The 17,062-nt window shown below is 39.1% G+C and overlaps 1 protein-coding gene across 3 annotated transcripts; it reads left to right on the top strand.

Moving 5' to 3' along the window:
• The first annotated feature begins 2,013 nt into the window (after nt 1-2,013).
• On the top strand, nt 2,014-16,757 carry glp2r (glucagon-like peptide 2 receptor). 3 transcript variants are annotated; one of them, XM_086304707.1, is made up of 16 exons: nt 2,014-2,287; nt 3,565-3,682; nt 5,745-5,967; nt 8,994-9,090; nt 9,168-9,272; nt 10,318-10,439; nt 10,654-10,760; nt 11,439-11,595; nt 11,711-11,870; nt 13,201-13,261; nt 13,344-13,410; nt 13,700-13,788; nt 14,124-14,262; nt 14,359-14,400; nt 15,581-15,893; nt 16,003-16,757. In XM_086304707.1, the coding sequence occupies exons 3-16, from the start codon at nt 5,890-5,892 to the stop codon at nt 16,059-16,061; spliced, it is 1,596 nt and encodes a 531-aa protein (XP_086160833.1). In that variant the 5' UTR covers nt 2,014-2,287; nt 3,565-3,682; nt 5,745-5,889; the 3' UTR covers nt 16,062-16,757. The 3 variants fall into 3 exon arrangements, with proteins under 3 accessions (XP_086160833.1, XP_086160831.1, XP_086160832.1); XM_086304705.1 differs by having other exon boundaries at nt 15,581-16,757; XM_086304706.1 differs by lacking the exons at nt 2,014-2,287; nt 3,565-3,682 and adding an exon at nt 5,423-5,634 and having other exon boundaries at nt 15,581-16,757.
• The last annotated feature ends 305 nt before the right edge of the window (nt 16,758-17,062 follow it).

Below are 17,062 nucleotides of genomic sequence, written 5' to 3'. Positions count from 1 at the left end.
AAGTACGGTGGCCCTGAGAGGCCAAACAGACTGCAACTTAAGAAAACACCAGCAATAAGAAAAATGCTGCAAAAGCACACAAAACACAACGGAAATAGGAAAAAAGAAAACAGAAATAGGAAAAAAGAGATTTCCAAAAGCACAAGGGAAGTGTTTCTGGGGAGACAATAACCCGACGGACCAGCTGCAGGAACCAAAATATGCTAAGAATTGCACTGGGAGACACTTAAAAGAAGCTGAGGATCTATCAGTTTTGTGAGGAAAGAAAAGATGAGAGGTAAGTGTGTTAGACTAAAAATCCATCATCAGCGTTATATGATAAAACACGCCTACCATGTTTTGGGTTCCTGCAACTGGTCTGTCCGGTTATTGTCTCCCCAGAAACACTTCCCTTGTGTTTTTTCCTATTTCCGTTGTCATGTTTCCTATTTTGTTTTGTGTGCTTTTGCAGGGTTTTTCTTATTGCTGGTGTTTCCTTAAGTTGCAATCCGTTTGGCCTCTCAGGGCCACTGTAGTAAAGAGGACCAACTTCCTGAAAGTTTATGTCAGCATGGTGCCACACATGCATTCATTTATGCAGCACACTCACTATAACTGACAGAAATTTCACATGAATGTTTTTCACACACAAAGAAATTTAAAGCTAGTCTGGCCAGTGTTAAAATATACTGAAACTCTGAGAATTAGCACCTAAATCCGTTCCTCACAGTTTTGTTGAGCATTTTATCATTTTTCAGTTAAATTACTTTGGTTTTATGACTCTGGCATTTATATTTTTTTGATAATTAGTAAGACAAGAATTGGACTTCGAATGATATAATCAGATGAAACATATCTTTCAAATGAATATTTCTGTTGCTCTTTGTCTGCTGAATGAAGAAAACGGAATTTGCTAGCACTTTAGCCGTAATGCCTATAGATATAGTATAGATAGATAACATGCTTTAACTTAGTCTGTTACCACAAACTGGACAATTGAATTAATAAATGAAACTTTCTTTGTACTTTTAATTCAGCTTTTATATTTTTATGAATACTTTTTACTTTTTTATGAGTTCATAATTTGTTTCATTTATTATTGGCTTGTACCAGCATAAGAATGCGATGATACTCATAGATAACATAGACTGTGACATCACCCACTAGTTTTTGAAGCCCCGTTTAGAAGCATCAGTTTAGGCCTCTAAATGTTGAGAATGTAAAATTCTCGCAAATATTTTGTTAGTTGAAAATTACTGTGTCATTTCACAGGAGAATTTTGCATGGGTTTTTTGGTAGCTCAAAATGAACACAGATACTGAATATACAGTGAATAATACTGTTTTACCTCAGACACACAGCTAGACGCTGCTCTGGGTCAATCGGCTCTTTAAAATTTTTCCTCTGCCTCCATAGATGTGGTCCCAACTCTGCCAACAGGAGCTCAAGCCCCCCCCCCCCCACTGACACGATGAAAATCTCCTTGCTGCTGAGCTGTTGTTTGGAAACAACCAACCAAGCTCATCATCGCTTGATGTCTCCATATTTTTTTTCATTGTGCAGGATGTTTTTGCAGAAATGCTATGGATGCAGTGTTTATACATATTCCATGACAAGTTTGCATCCAAAAATATTCAGAATTTCATGTTGTTTTTTTCACAAAACATAAATAATATGACAGTGTAATATAAATAGTATTAACCTATATATTTCCCATTGTTAGCATCTTGGTGTTTTGGTGGTGGAGGCGATGAGAGAAAGTTGAAAATGTCGGCCAAACAAGAAACACATTTGTTTATTTAAAAATCTCCTCCAGTCACTTTCTCATGTCCTGTTGTTCTTTACTGTGCAGTAATTGACAGGTGCCATGGTTACCTGGAGCCCTGTACACCGCCCCTCTAATTTTGCTCTCGCTTTCTCTCTCTCTTCTGCTCCCAGGTCTTTGTGTGATTGGGCTTTGAGAGCAGGTGTGATCGGGGGCTGCAGCAACTGCATCATCACACCTGTGTGTCATTGCCTCTGCCTAACTGGCTTTTGAGCTACTCGTTGTCAGGCTGTTCAGCTTGGCTTTGTGGTAATTTAGGGCTTGTAAGTCTAAATATTCAGAATTGTTGTTTTCCGGGTGATTCACACTCTCATCTCCCAGGAATCCCTGATTGTGCGTCCCTTCAGTTTGCTGCCTTTGTCAGAACCTCATCTCATGGATTTACTTCAGTTTGGACTTTGAACTATGTAATTCACCCTTCCAGCTTCATTGTCTCAAGGGAGCCAGAGACTGTGCTCCTCAGTTGACTCACTGAAACTGCAGGTATATTGACTTTCTTATTCAAACCAGAGTTTGTGAATTAAACCTTTGAACTGTCCTGTGACTATCATGACAACAGCAGTCACTGCTGACCACCACAACCACATCTAACACCTTCACATACACACCTAACCTCTGTTTTCAAATGTCTAGAAAAGAGTGTCCTGTTGCAATCAGTCGTAAATCCTTAACAGATCATTTAGCATGCATTTACACTATCAATATGTTTGTGTTTTATGGGTAAATGTATGCATGGTTTGTATTTTACTGATTTCAATTCTGGATATGTAACCAGCAGTGTATTTCCTAAAACTAAAATAGAAAATTGGACTTACTAGAATGGGATTTATACAGTTATTTTATCCATTTTACTCCACTGCCTTTACTAGTAGATCGCTATCTCACAATCACTTTCTTGGTAAAAGACTCAAAGTGGCTCTCAGGTTTAGTGAAGCTCTCATAAATGGAACCAGAGCACAAACCATGGGAGAGGTTTCGACCATTAAGTGGGTTTGAAATGGCCACATTTGAACTCTCACATTACCTCTTCAACAGCCTCTTCTCTTCCTGCTGTCCAGCTATAAATGAGAATCCCTCCACACCAGTACCCTAAGGCCATACGTCTGCTGCTTGAGACCGCACACTGCTATTTAAATCTTTCAAATTGCACTGAAAATTCTGATGTATTTTTCCTCTAGTCTAAACCTAATCTCTACTGTCTGCAGGCACATAGTGTGCACATTCAGCCACAGCTCTGTATTGCCAAGCTTACAAAGCTGGAATAAAAGGATCTTACTGTTAGTTTGCATGTCATGATCATAAATAATGCAAAGCTTGGTGCACTATGTCATCCTGAAAGAATACACACATATAGATAGATAGATAGATAGATAACTCGATATATATAGATATATCCCGATAGATGTATAAGTATTTTCTCTAAAATGGATTCTGTCACGTTCATATTACAGTAAAATTCTAAAGTAACATGTAACAAATACACAAATCTGAGGTTTTTCCTTGAAGTTGAAAATAGGTAAATATCCCATTCTGAGTCACTTTGCTGCCTGGGATATCTCTTGATTTCACCTTCCTTTTGTTAGATAATTTTGGTGATTATATTTGTATATGTGTGGTGTGAGATTACATACACACTCAAACGGCCTGTAAACGGCCGTTGAAGATCGTCCTAAAGCATCTCAATAGGATTTAAGTCCAGACTTCAACTAAGCCGCTCCAAAACCTTTTTGTTTGTTTGTTTGTTTGTTTGTTTGTTTTAGCTATTCAGAGGTGGACCTGCTGGTCTGTTTTCTATCATCGTCCTGCCGCATAACCCAAGTGCACTTGCTCTTCAGGACAGAAAGTGATGGCTGGAAAATTCTCCTTCAGGATTTTGTGGTAATAAACAGAATTCATGATCCCATCAGTTGCAGCAAGTTGTTCAGCAAAGTGCTGCAGACATCACACTACCTATTATTTTAAATGTCAATAATCATCTTATTTTTTATTTTTTTAATATTTTTTATTTATTTTATATATTTTTTTTTTATTTATTATTTTTTAACATGTTCAATGTATCATTTCTGGCATGTCAAGTGTACAGCACTTTGTGTTCAGCTGGGGGCTGATCTGAAAGTGCTTTATAAATAAATTGCTTGCTTGCTACCTCCACCGTGTTTGGTGCTCTTGGTCTCTTTTTCTGAAAGGCTGTAAAAGTTTTATGCCAGATGTAACAGGACTCAAACCTTCCAAAAGGTAACTTTTGTCTTATCAGTTCACAAAATATTTTTCCTAAAATCTTAGGGAAAATCATAGCCTCTTTCTTGTGGTTGTGTCATGATTACTGGCCTCAACTGAGACAAGTGGCATCTGCAGCTCTTTAGATGTTCTCCATAGTTCTTTTGTGACCTCGTGGATGAGTCATTCATGCGCTCTTGTAGTAATTTTAGTAGGCCGGCTGCTCCTGGGAAGGTTCACCACTGTTCCAAGTTTTCTCCAAGTTTGTGAATAATCACTCTTACTGTGGAGTAAACTGAAGTCTTTGTTGCGTAGCTGTTTCTTTAGATTGTGGCTTTTAGCCTGGTTCCCTTGTCAGACAGTAATCTCTCCTAGGTGTGGCTAGTGAAATTGAGCTTTCCAACAAATGTGGTTAATCACAGTTAATCTATGATTGGTCACAACTTTTTTTACTTCAGTCTGGCAGGTTTGGATAGCTTTTTTCCCTTAATAAATGAAATCAGATTTTTAAAACTGCATTTCTTCGTTTAAAATCAAAATGTTCTGAAACATGTAACTGCTTCTAAAATACAATTAACTAAGAGGTCACAAAAGAGCAACTGCTTTTTCACAGGACTGTACGTGCATGCGTACATACAGCTTTAATACATCATCAAGCGCCTTGAGGCAGCTGTTGTTGTAAATTGGTGCTATTAAATAAAATCAAATTGAACTGAACTGAAATGGAATTTATTTGTCAGTGAGAAAATTCAGAATGCAATTATTAGGTTATGAAATAAGAAATCATCATATGCAAGGTTTTTTGTGATCCATGTGATGTAATAACATTTTATCTCTCGTTTTGTTTAAGTTTTTTCTATCTGCTGTAAAAAGTCATGAGAAAGTTGTGGCTTAATTAGCTAATTGGTTAGTCAACTAATACTGTTACTACTTCCTTTCTGATTGTGAAATTAGCTTTTGTCAATTAAAAATAAATTACGCAAGGCGATTTATTCTTAATGATATACTGAGATGGGTTTTTAATGCACCAACCCTGGCTCTTTGCTCTCTAATTTGCTCGTCTGTGTTTGGCTTCTGTGGATGTTAGTTTACACTAGATCCCCATTAGTGTCAGAAATGCTGGGTGATGCCCAGTTACTGTTTGAGCTAGTTAGACAGAAGGGAGCAGTTGTGTCTTCTCTTTTTGTCACAAGTTAAGGTGGTATTTGCTTGTGCTTGTATGTGCATTGTGATTTTTTTCAGTGCATATGCGCATGAAATCCCAGTGAATGCTGGTACAACAGTGTGTGACCAGTTTACTCCTGTGTGATCAGTTTTCCTGGACAACAAAGTTAGTTCATTTATACTCTTCTGGGGCCTTATCTTCATTGGTTAGGGGAGGACTGGGTGGGAGAGGCAATCTGTCGGTGAGGATCCACAGGCGTGTTCAGCTGCTCTGTATCTATAGGGAGCACAGACAGATCCACCTCAGTCCCAGAGCTCTTCGTGAACAGATGAGAACTTGGTTTTACCCTCCATGAAATCTGTTATTAAAAAGTAATATAGTAGCTAATTGAAGAACTAGAGTGGAAGCATTTGCTGGATCTAAGGAACTCTAAGGATAACTGGTATAGGTGGGAGACCAGCTTTGAGCACAATTCTTTCAAATCATCCTTCCGTCGTAACAAAATTTTCGGAGTTTCTTGGAAGGAGGTCAGGTTCAAATCCACTCTTTTTGATGCAGTGAAGCTGGAACAGCAGTGCAAAAAAGGAAGTACGGCGCTAAAGCAAGGATGAGTGAGAGGCCCGACAAGCCAAAGCGAAAGGCATGAGGTGGCAGGAAAGCCAAGAGACCAGACACCAATTGATTTCAATGTGAACACAGAGCCATGCCGGCTCCAATGCCAGCCTGGAACAAGAGGACCAAACTCCTGCTCACACTGCTCTTTATCATCTACAGCCATCAGGTAAACTGTACATACACACACATTTGAGGCTTTTCTGTGAAATTATAACCAGACAGAAAAGCAGTATTTATCACTGAGTGTGAGAGCTGCGTCACACTTAATGGAAACGTCTTCTATATTTGATTCAAACGATCATTTTGCAGCACAAAATAACAGTAACAATGACAGCTAACAGTTGTCTGTGGAGACATATATAATGCATTGTGTGATCCGTCGGGCTTTTATGTATTTTCTGCAGCGTTTACTTGCCTTTAGCAACGTGCTCAACCAACTTGCTATTCTTGAAAGGATAATCTAGATTTATTGTTGTTGTTGTTGTTGAAAGAACTTAAAGCAAAGCTAACATCTGAGTCCTTGAAAGGTTTTGGGTTTTTTAGGGGGGTTGGAGCCTTTGTTTGAGTTTAAAGGAGGTTTAGGCCCACAGGAGACAAGAGAGAAGACAGTGAGACAGCTATTCCTTATATTCCTCTGGATGGGTTTTTGACAAGACAACCCTCAGAGAGTCAAAACGCTCTCTATCAGCTGGCTCACATGGGACATTCTGAGCGGCACAGGCGGTTGCCTAGTTCAGCTGTTGCTCTCATTTTGATGTGAAGCTTGGAAGTGTTCAACCAAGATAAGATAGGTGAGCTAGATATCATCTATAAAAGACGGGGTCTCAAATACAGGAAATGCTGACGTCTCACTAATGAAAGCAAATTAAGGGGGAATTATTAATTCACTCTGTATATGTCACTGAGGCCGGAATAAATACACAGGTGTGTGTTTGCATTGCTGAAGGCATGGCACTAATGCAGTGAGCCAGGTTGATAAATTGCATGTATCAATTGAAGATTAAACTAAGATGAAAATGTTCCCTCAGTCACAGATGCTGCTCCTGATTAAATACTCCCACCAAGTGGATAAAAAAGGATACTGCAACAGTGCCTTCATCTGCAGGCTGCAGATACTGTGAAAGATTCAATCTTGCAATCATTAAATTAAATAGACAATTCAATTAAATGACTGTAGCTAACTGTAAATCGCTTTAATTTAATCAGCAATGAACGAATGAATAAATAAACTTTCATAATATTGAACAACTGATTAAATTTTCACTTAATTTGAAGCAAAATTAATTAGCAAAAACTTAAAATTAAACTGTGCTCCTTTCATAAACTCCTTCTGAATAACTTAATATGGTAAATATGCAATGATTACACAGGATACTAAGCATTCACTTAAATACATAAATGAATCATATGATGATGACGCCTCAGATCAGGAAACATTTTTCCAATCATCGGTTGTCGTTGCCTTCTCGTTGACTGGAGTGGTACACTGGGTGGTCTTCAGGTGTTGCAGCCGTTTTAAGGATCAATGCATTGTGTATGCTCTTTGGCATACAGTCCTGTCAGCTCAATGCACGCTAGCCATTCTCCTCTGGCATCAATAAGGCGTTTTTGCACAGAGAACTACTGCTTACTAAATATTTTCTTGAGATGATTATGCAGGAACGTCTCAGCAGATCAAAAGTTCTTTTCACCAACAACCATGGCACATTCAGAGTCCCTAATTTGCCTTTGTCCACGTTCTGATGCTGGGTTTGACCTTCAGCAGGTTCTGTTTTCCATGTCTACATGTTTAAAAGCATTGATGTGCTGCAGTGTAATCGACTGATTAGATATTTGTATTAACAAACTTGGCTCATCCCAGTGTCAGCTGAAAAACATATGCAATATATAGTACGTCACATGGTTGCTTGGAAATAGCCTCCAGGCTGGTCCATGCAGACCAGACAGTAGTTTCACCCCTCTGGTCTCCTAATGGGGTTTTTTGGTGGACAATTTATACTAAGTTTACTCATAGAAAACCCATGTAGACACCTCAAAACGATTGTTGGACCTGTAGGCACACACAGTCATGTTTGCTGGCACATTATTAATAATAAGAAAATGCCACTAACAAAACACGATTGTTGTAAAGGACATGAAAACAAAGAAAATGTTTGTGTCACAGAAGGTGTTTCAAACCTCATTAAAATGAAGATTAAACTGAATCTTATTGATGCACTTTTATACATGTTATCCCTGTTGGCCTTCCTGAGCTTGGTTAGAGGTTCTTTTTTAAAATGCTGCACTTAAAAATATTTAAAACCTCCGAAATTGAACTACAACAATCTGAAGAAACAACACCATAACTTCATGTTCTAGACATCTACATTTGGTATTGTGTTGAACTAATATCTTAAGTTTAAAACTCATCTTTACTTTCATGTAACACAAGTGTGTGCCATAAGATGGTGCAGTTAGTCAGTTAGAGAAGTCATTAGGAAAACATCCTTATGTGTAAGCGTGCCTTGGTAAAAGAAAAAGACAGCGTCTCACATCTGGGCACACCCATAATTAAACAATTTTAGTAAATGGCCTGTATTTGTATAGCGCTTTACACATCCATTCACACACACACACACACTGGTGATGGCAGCTACATTGTAGCCACAGCCGCCCTGGGGAGCACTGACAGAGGCGAGGCTGCCGGACACTGGCTGCCACCGGGCCCTCTGACCACCACCAGTAGGCAGTGTCTTGCCCAAGGACACAATGACCGAGACTGTCCAAGCCGGGGCTCGAACCGGCAACCTTCCGATTACAAGGCGAACTCCCAACTCTTGAGTCACAAATCGCCCCTAACTGAAAGTTACTTTTAAAATGATGGGTTGTCTTTTCTTCTCGTGATTAACTATATTCCAAAATGTTATTCACACAACCTGTCTGTTAGACTTTTAATTAAATTTTAACTGTTATTTTTAAATTTTTGTTGTAGTGGGCAAATTTGAGAGAGTTTGGAGTCCATGAATTTCATTACCAATAAAGATGTTCCCCTGATAAAAACCAATAAGTCAAATGATCAGCGTTTTGTACGATGTACTGTTTATGTGGTCTTTTATATAAGCATCTTAAACAATTCTTTCCCAGATATCATCCTGAGCGAAAACATATCAAATAACAGTTTTTCTCTCACTTCTTTCTCCATCTGAATGGAAGGTAACAGGTTCACTGCTTGAAAGTCTGATTGCTAAGCGGAATGAATACTCGAAGAACTGCAATAAAACTCTGGTAGCGAGTGCACTCTCAATAACTGGTAAGCCTTCTGCAAGCCTTCATATTTGTCATTTTTTATTACCTTTACAAAATCCTCAAGCATTATTTTTATTGCAGGAAACTACTGCAAAGGAGCGTTTGACATGTTTGTGTGTTGGCCCCACTCTTCTCCTGGAAATGTGTCCGTCCCCTGTCCGTCTTTCTTACCGTGGATCAGTGACGGTAATGTTGTTTTATCCGAAACAAATCACATAGGAGTGCACAAATTTTTAAAAACTGTATTATGCATACTTTGTTCATTAGTCACAAGAATGCAGCAAAAAGCATACGAATTTTACAGTGCATTTAAATGTCAAAATCAAAACAGCTAATTACACAGTCACACTTTAAACGTGAAAAAGAAGAAACATAGTCACAGTATTATTGCCTAATGGTCATAATAAACTCTTGGAACTCTGTCCTGAGCTGTAACCCACTGTTACACAATTTAAAATGCTTCTTCTCTTAAATATACACTGAAATAACATTTTTCATGTTTTTGCCAATAGTTGTAGGTTAATAAAGAATTCTTGTATTCTTTATTAACCATGGAAAAAAGCACAGGTTGCATTTAGGGCTGTCATAATGCCACAATTTCACTTCACAATGATCGGAGTAAATTTGTCGTTATTTTATGTTTGTGTGTATGTGTGTGTTTAAAGTGCATGTATTTTTTTTGTGCAATCTCAAGTCAGTTTTATTCAAGTTGAATTTTCCATGGAATTATTTTCTCGATAGTAAGACAGGAGGAACTATACATGCAGAAGTAATTCAAAATCACCCAGCTTCAAATAACCATTGTTATAACTCAGCACGATTCAATTTTGATATAATTTCATGCTAAATTGTTGAACTGTAAGTGACACAGTCCCTTAGGGGAAAATAAATGTTAGCATAGACTGCTACCCCTCTAATTTTGGACATCAGATGACATTTTTCCAGTATGTCCCTCATATTTAGAAACTTTATGAAAGACTGAATATAAAGATGTGCCCTGAAGTACTTTAACATTTCACATTTCTTAAATCTACCACCAGAAAATGATACAGAATATATCACAATGAAGTTTGAATTCTTGACCTCTTCTTCCAAGGAGAAGAACTGCCTACCCAGAATAAATACAAAACAATAAACGTAAAGTAATTATCTCCCCTCCAAGTCAGCCTTTTTTCTCACTGAGCTGTCAGAGGAAATAATGCCCATCCATGTTTCTTCCATTTACCTCCAGACAATTCTAGGAGCGCACATAGAGAATGCTTGGAAAATGGGAGATGGCGACAAATGGAGAACTCCTCCGAGCCCTGGAGGGATGTCTCAGAGTGTGAGGAGCACCATTACTTTAAAGACAAGGTGAGGGAAAGGGTGTGTATTACATAGTTTCCCTTTAGGTTTTAACGCTGAAAGCGAGGTCTCTATTTTGCAATTTGTTTCTTTCTCTAGGCGTAAAAGTTCTAGAAAGACTATAAGGGATTATTTTCTTGATTGTCCTTAATCAGAATTTTTGTGCTAAAGAAGTGTAGCATTGCCTCCGTCAGTTTTATTGTGTAATTATATCTTTTTCCAGGAGGATGAAATGCTGCGCCATACAGCCCTCAGGCTCATCTCTGTCATTGGCTACTCCTTGTCTTTGGTGTCTCTCATATTAGCCACTCTGCTAATGGGCATGCTAAGGTTTGAAACAATTTTTTAATGTTCAGAAAAATAAAGTTTATAAAGATTTATGACAACTTTGGTATTAACTTTGAACCTTTGGTCATCAGATCTTGTGTATGATTACATGATAACATTTTTTACTAGATCATTATAGAGTCGAGCTGCCAACTGTAGACCGTAGTTCACATGTATAGAGCTGCCATATTTAGTAAACCTGGCATGCTTGCTTTATGTAAAGGAAACAAAAGCTGGAAGTTTTTTAACAGATCTCCACAGACTTCAGTTGCAATATGGATGCTACATTTTGGCACTACATTTGGATGGTAACTGAAGATATCCTTTAGGCCTAAAAACATCTACAACATTCTGCTTCCACTCGGCAGGATACAGCTTCTATAATTCTGTTATACCACTAGCAAAATATAGGATGGACTTATTAACTTCAACTGCATTGATTTTATGCAGAGGATTACAGGACTTGACAGTTACCCACTAGGAAGAGATATTTACAAGCCTGTGGAGACAAGTTATCATTTTTAATTACATTAAAAGCCACAAACATTTCCATGTACCTGTGAGAACCAAGAGCATTTTTCATTTCCACTTATGTTATGTCATGTGCCCTCAGTAATGCTTTTACAGTTGCACAAGAAGGATCAATGGCTTTTTCAAATTGCTTCTGTATCTTCTTACCAGGAAGCTCCACTGTACCAGGAACTACATCCATATGAATCTGTTTGTGTCATTCATCCTGAGAGCTGCAGCTATCCTTTCTAAGGAGATCATAATGCACATCATGTATTCCAACCTACCAAAGGACGACCCTGGATGGAACACCTACTCGAGCTCTCCGGTACACTAACCATGGTGTTTTTTCTAAAGACTGTTAATAATGTCTTCTTATTTGTTTCTGGTTTTCAGTGGATACAGTTCTGAGACTAATCTACCTAAAACTTACACTTTAACAGATAGTGATAATGTGCAGATTGTCCAAGGTGTGCATGGAGTACTTTGTGGCCTGTAACTACTTCTGGCTTTTGGTGGAGGCCATTTTCCTTCATACGCTGCTCTTCACTGCTGTGCTGACCAAGAGGTGTCTGCTGAAGAAATACATGCTGCTAGGATGGGGTGAGTCAGACATGAACTATTTGTGTGTATGCTTTTATATTAGGAAGTAACCTGAGCCCAAAGCTCACTTTTGTCCAGATAAGTCAAGGACGTGGCCATATTAACATGTTCACACAAGAATGAACAAACAAATGAACATGGTAGCATGGAGAGAGGTTAGCCAACTATGGCTCGTGGATCTGAGAGCAGACCACAGCAACCTCCCTGAACAGGGTCCATAAACCATCACAGTGACAGACATCCAAGAAAGGTTTGCCAGTATGAAGAGTTGGACAGCACCAGGCCCTGACATGGGTCACACTTATGGCTGAAGAAGCTGACTGGGGTTACATGAAGGGACCGATGGAATCTTCGATACCAAACATCCACATTGACGGCGAAATAATGTAGCTCAGTGCTCCAACTTTCGGAAGAAGGGAATGCTCTCATAGCTAGAGATTGATGAGGTACAACACACATGCTACAGCAAGGGGGAGCCAGGATGGCAGGTCAGGGGAGAGATAGCATCACCCCCACCCGAGATTGGGTACCAAGCCCAAAGTGTGAATGAAGAAGGATTGTTGAGTATGAGAGGAACTGACCTGAAAGACAGAATCATGGCAAAGCTTGAAACGTGGATCCTCCAAGACTACGTGAAGTACCCTCAGAAGACCTACTAGATGGTGTGAATGCAGCACGATGGACAATACTTACCGTCACTATTACCGAGACTAACAAGCTGATCTACACTACGGCAGCAGTGATCAGTGAGATGCTTGGCTACAAGTTGAACAGCCACAAGGAGCAATACCCTCCATGGAGAATGCGACTAGAGGCTAAGATCAAGGTAGCACGGGGGGAGATTAGCCAACTATGGCTCGTGGATCTGAGACAAGACCACATCAACCTCCCAGAACAGGGTCCAGTAACCATTACAGTCACAGATATCCAAGAAAGGGTTGCCAGTATAAAGAACTGGATCAAGGCAGTATATGGTTGAATTAAATGTTAAGTTAGGTATTTCATCATGTTAACTCCACAATGGTGCAGTGGTTAACTAAGGTTCTGGGTTTGAGTCTGCTTGCTCTCTGTGGAGTTAGCATGTTGTCTCTGTGGTTGCATCGGTTCTCTCCATGTGGGTAAAAACTGAATGGGTTTCATCTGTTAGCAGGATTATTTGTCCAAGTCAGAAACATTTCCCGTGGCAGTGAAGGTTTCATGCACTTGTAGTGCTTCAAAACTGTGAGCGATAGCGTCTTCTTGTGTAGTTTGATTCATGTGCACTTAAGTGTGATCTGTTAATCTGAAATGCTCCAGTTTCAACTACCATCTCATGTCATTGGTGTTTCAGGAACTCCGGCCTTGTTTGTGACACCATGGACAGTGGTCAAGATTTTATATGAAAACACAGAGTAAGTCTTTCAATACATGTTTTATATTAAAATAATCAGTTTAACAGACTGCTGCTTGACTCGTAAACCCTTTATTCCTTAGATGCTGGTCCATTATTAACAGAGGGTTCTGGTGGATCATAAAGGGCCCGATCACTTTATCAGTGTTAGTAAGTCAAGTTTCTCAACAACCTCTACACACTTTTCAAAGAACCATAGCACAGTCACATTGGTTACAGATATGTCATGTGGCTCCAGTGGTGCTTAATTAATTAGTTACTTTCCCCCTAATTTTCTCCATGTAATGGTTTATGCCTCGTGTTGGCATGTGATATGATGCTACTATAGTCACAAGTATGAATGATATTAGCCATCTTCTTACTTTGAAGCATTTCCAACACACTTTTAGTCTTTTTTAATGTGCATTTCATTTAAACCTGCTTTTGTTGTATATTGCAGGTTATTTTCTTTATCTTCATTAAGATTCTGATGTTGCTGCTGTCCAAGCTGAAAGCAGATCAGGTGAAATTTACCGACTACAGATACAGGTATTTAAGATTTTACTGCTTCCCTGTCTAAATGTCAGGAAACAAGCTTGACCTTGAGAACTGTTTCCAAAGTCTTATTCTTAAACTGGTACAGCAGACTCCTGGCTTACCATTTAAATGTTAATCACTCACCATGTGCAGCACAAATTCAAATGTCACCCCCACAGCTCTGACCATAAATGTCACACCACGAGGGAAAATCATGCATATAAATGTACGCACAGGTTATATAATGTTTCTTATTCCCTTAGATTTAAAAAGAGCAAAGGATAACTCCACTCTAAAAATGCTCATACTCATTCTCAATGATAAATGTATTTGTTTATGGACTTTAGCTTGGCCAGAGCAACACTGGTGCTGATTCCTCTGCTTGGAATCCATGAAGTAGTCTTCACTGTGCTGATAGACGAGTGTGTAGATGGAAGCAGTCGCTATGCTCGGAACTTTGTCAACCTCACCCTCAGCTCATTCCAGGTAACACCACTAATACAAATTATCCACCTGATGAGAATTTTATTTTGTTCTAAAACTGCATTATAACTGCTATTTGTTGCGTACAATCTTTTTTAGGGGTTCTTGGTAGCTGTTCTGTACTGCTTTGCTAATGGAGAGGTATGTTTTTCTTTTGTCAGTTACAATAAATGCAGTTTTGATATCAGGAAAATTGTATAGTAAGAACTGAAAACTTAACAAAAAAATAAATTTAAAATGCACAAGTTCTTGCTTTGTTGCCTGAAAGCTTTAAAGCTTCTTTCTTCAGTTTCTGCAGTTTAGCAGACCACATACCTGCTTGTACTTCATAATATAACCCCAGCTTGTAGTAGGCTACATTAGCCTCTATGGTCTGAGGTTCTCTGAGCTTCTATAGTGACATATCACTGAACAAGGTAAAGACTGACAAGATAGTATCCTCATTAAAAAAAATCATGAGGCGCACAACTAATCAAAATAACACCAAAGTGGAGCGTGCAAGAACAATTGTTCACAAGGGAAAGTGGTGACCATAAACCGTGAACTACCACAGCCCCCTCGCCCCAACTAATAACACTTGAAACCAACAAATGAGATAATTGGCCGGTCAGAGGAGTGTAACGGATGCATATAAGAAATACATGGGCCATTTTTAAATTATACTAAATGTCTGTGAAGGTTCTCAGTCATCCAGGTCATCGTAGTCTAAGGTGCTTGGAAAAAAAGTGTCTGGACTTCTTTAAGTTTCTTGAAGACATTTCATCCGAGAAGCTTCTTCAGTTCTAAGAGCAACAGTCCCACAGTTTAAGCCCTATGAGAGTGTCCCCCAACAGGGTCATGGACCCCCTATTGATCCTCTACCTAATCACACAAGGTGTGAAAACAGATGTGGGTCACAATCAGCCGAGGTTTCGGGTGAACCCATTGTGAAACCTAGCCCCACCCTATCATGTGATTTATTGAGGTCAAATGGCCCAAGACACACAAAGATTTGTAGCCCAACTTTGGTTAGAGGTTTCTAAAAAATCTTGTGAATGTGACAGCTCAAGAATTAAGTCGCCTAAGATTTTCAACTTGATGCTATTGGTGCATCTAATAAAAAATGTTGGACAAGATTAAATTGCAGTGACATTGATCTCAAGGCCAGAAATCAGAGGTTACGTTTTCTGAAAATCTTGTGATTTTAAAAAAACTTGCGTACAAGGCAGTCAGTAACTTGCAGCAACTCCAAAAAGTATAAATCCGAAGCTACGTGCCATTATGTACATGTATGTAAATATATGCCTAATGGACTGCTATAACTGGGAACCTTTATCTTTAGGTACAAGCTGAACTAAAAAAGCGCTGGCAGCTCTTCTTGTTCACCAACCACTTCAAGGTCAGGACCTGTTTTCGGGGAATGCCCCTGAAGCACCTGTGGAAATGTACTCGAGGACATCATCCGCGGTGCTCTCGGCAAAGTGACTCCTATGACGAGGGCGGCATTTCAACAATGCACCCCCACCTGCTCCAGGTGGCTGTGCACGGCAGAGGCAGAGTACTCGGAAAAGGAGAAGTTAAGGGTCAAGCGCTGAATGGCTATGATGTGACAGGACTTGAGTTCCTCACCAGGAAGAGTCTATCCAGTAGCGATGGTGAGATGACGCTTGGGGAAACCATGGAAGAGATTCTGGAAGAGAGTGAATTCTGATATACATACGTTTTCAAGATTGGATCACCAACCAGAAAACTTGTTTGTTTCAGAGCAGTGGTCCAAATCCTCAGTCCCCAGGCCTTCGCTGACTAAGGGGACACCAAGGTAGACATAACTGCACAATGGGCAGGAAGTTTAAATGTATGGAGAAGAGGTTAACAGACACCCTGTGAGAAAACGTTTGCATTGAGATTGTAATTCGAGCATTCTTCGAAATAAAATAGATTTTTTTTCATTCAGGGTGAATTTTACAAACTTGCAGTATAGAACGTGTTTACTCTAAATTCACCAGAAGACAATTTATCCTGCTGCATTCCCAGCCACTAAGATACACAAGCTTCATCCATGGCTATAAATCCATTAATCAGATTCTTATGTACTTACAGTATTCAGTGAATTCCACACAATTGCAGGCACGTAATGTTCACCTTTGATATTAGTACTCGCACAGTTAAAGTTATCCTATACACAAACAGCAGTGTTAAGCATTTCTCTGTTTTATTTACACAATATAATATGTCAGGCCAGTTATAAATATCCATATGATACATTTGGATTGAATTGTGTGTATAAATACAATGTATTTGTTGTTTTAATGTGAATATGTGCAGAATGTTTTGCAGGCTTTTCATGTTTTCTATTCTTGTGAAGCTCAAAATGTATCAAAGGTGATGTACAGGTACAGTAAAACTATAAGATGATTTGTACATGTAGTGTCACAAAATATGATACTGATCATATATAGAAATAAAACGGCAGTTAAAGTGTAGTTGTGTGCTTCTTCTCTCACTATCTGGGCCTGAGACACTGCGGTTACATTTTCCAAACAGATTCAGTTACACTGAAATGGAATTTCATGCATGTGCTTGAAGAGTCATGTGAAGTGACACAGAGAGTGCACAGTCTCATAGTTTCATTTATTGATTTATGTTCATGGACACAAATTTTCCTTTTTCCCGTGTACACTTACATGGTAAAGGGCTGCCATGGAGACTAAAGTCAGTTTGTGAGATATAAACAAAATTATTTTTATCATGTTCACAGACATGAACTGTAGTGCTTCAAGTCTGAAAGAGCCGCACAGTCCACCCCAGGAGTCGGGAGGAGCGG

The sequence above is a fragment of the Aulonocara sp. 'chitande type north' Nkhata Bay genome, linkage group LG8 (genome assembly GCF_057382095.1).
Source record: "Aulonocara sp. 'chitande type north' Nkhata Bay isolate Kocher_YH1m ecotype deep benthic linkage group LG8, A_spYH_male_GT1.1, whole genome shotgun sequence".
NCBI lineage: Eukaryota > Metazoa > Chordata > Actinopteri > Cichliformes > Cichlidae > Aulonocara > Aulonocara sp. 'chitande type north' Nkhata Bay.
This window is presented reverse-complemented; position numbering and strand designations above follow the sequence as displayed.

Excerpts from the sequence above, each read along its gene's own strand:
- glp2r (XM_086304707.1), top strand. The coding sequence starts at position 5,890 with ATGCCGGCTCCAATGCCAGCCTGGAACAAGAGGACCAAACTCCTGCTC. Across the intron at positions 10,440-10,653 it reads ACCATTACTTTAAAGACAAG|GAGGATGAAATGCTGCGCCA; the intron begins GTGAGGGAAAGG and ends ATCTTTTTCCAG. Across the intron at positions 11,871-13,200 it reads ATACATGCTGCTAGGATGGG|GAACTCCGGCCTTGTTTGTG; the intron begins GTGAGTCAGACA and ends TTGGTGTTTCAG.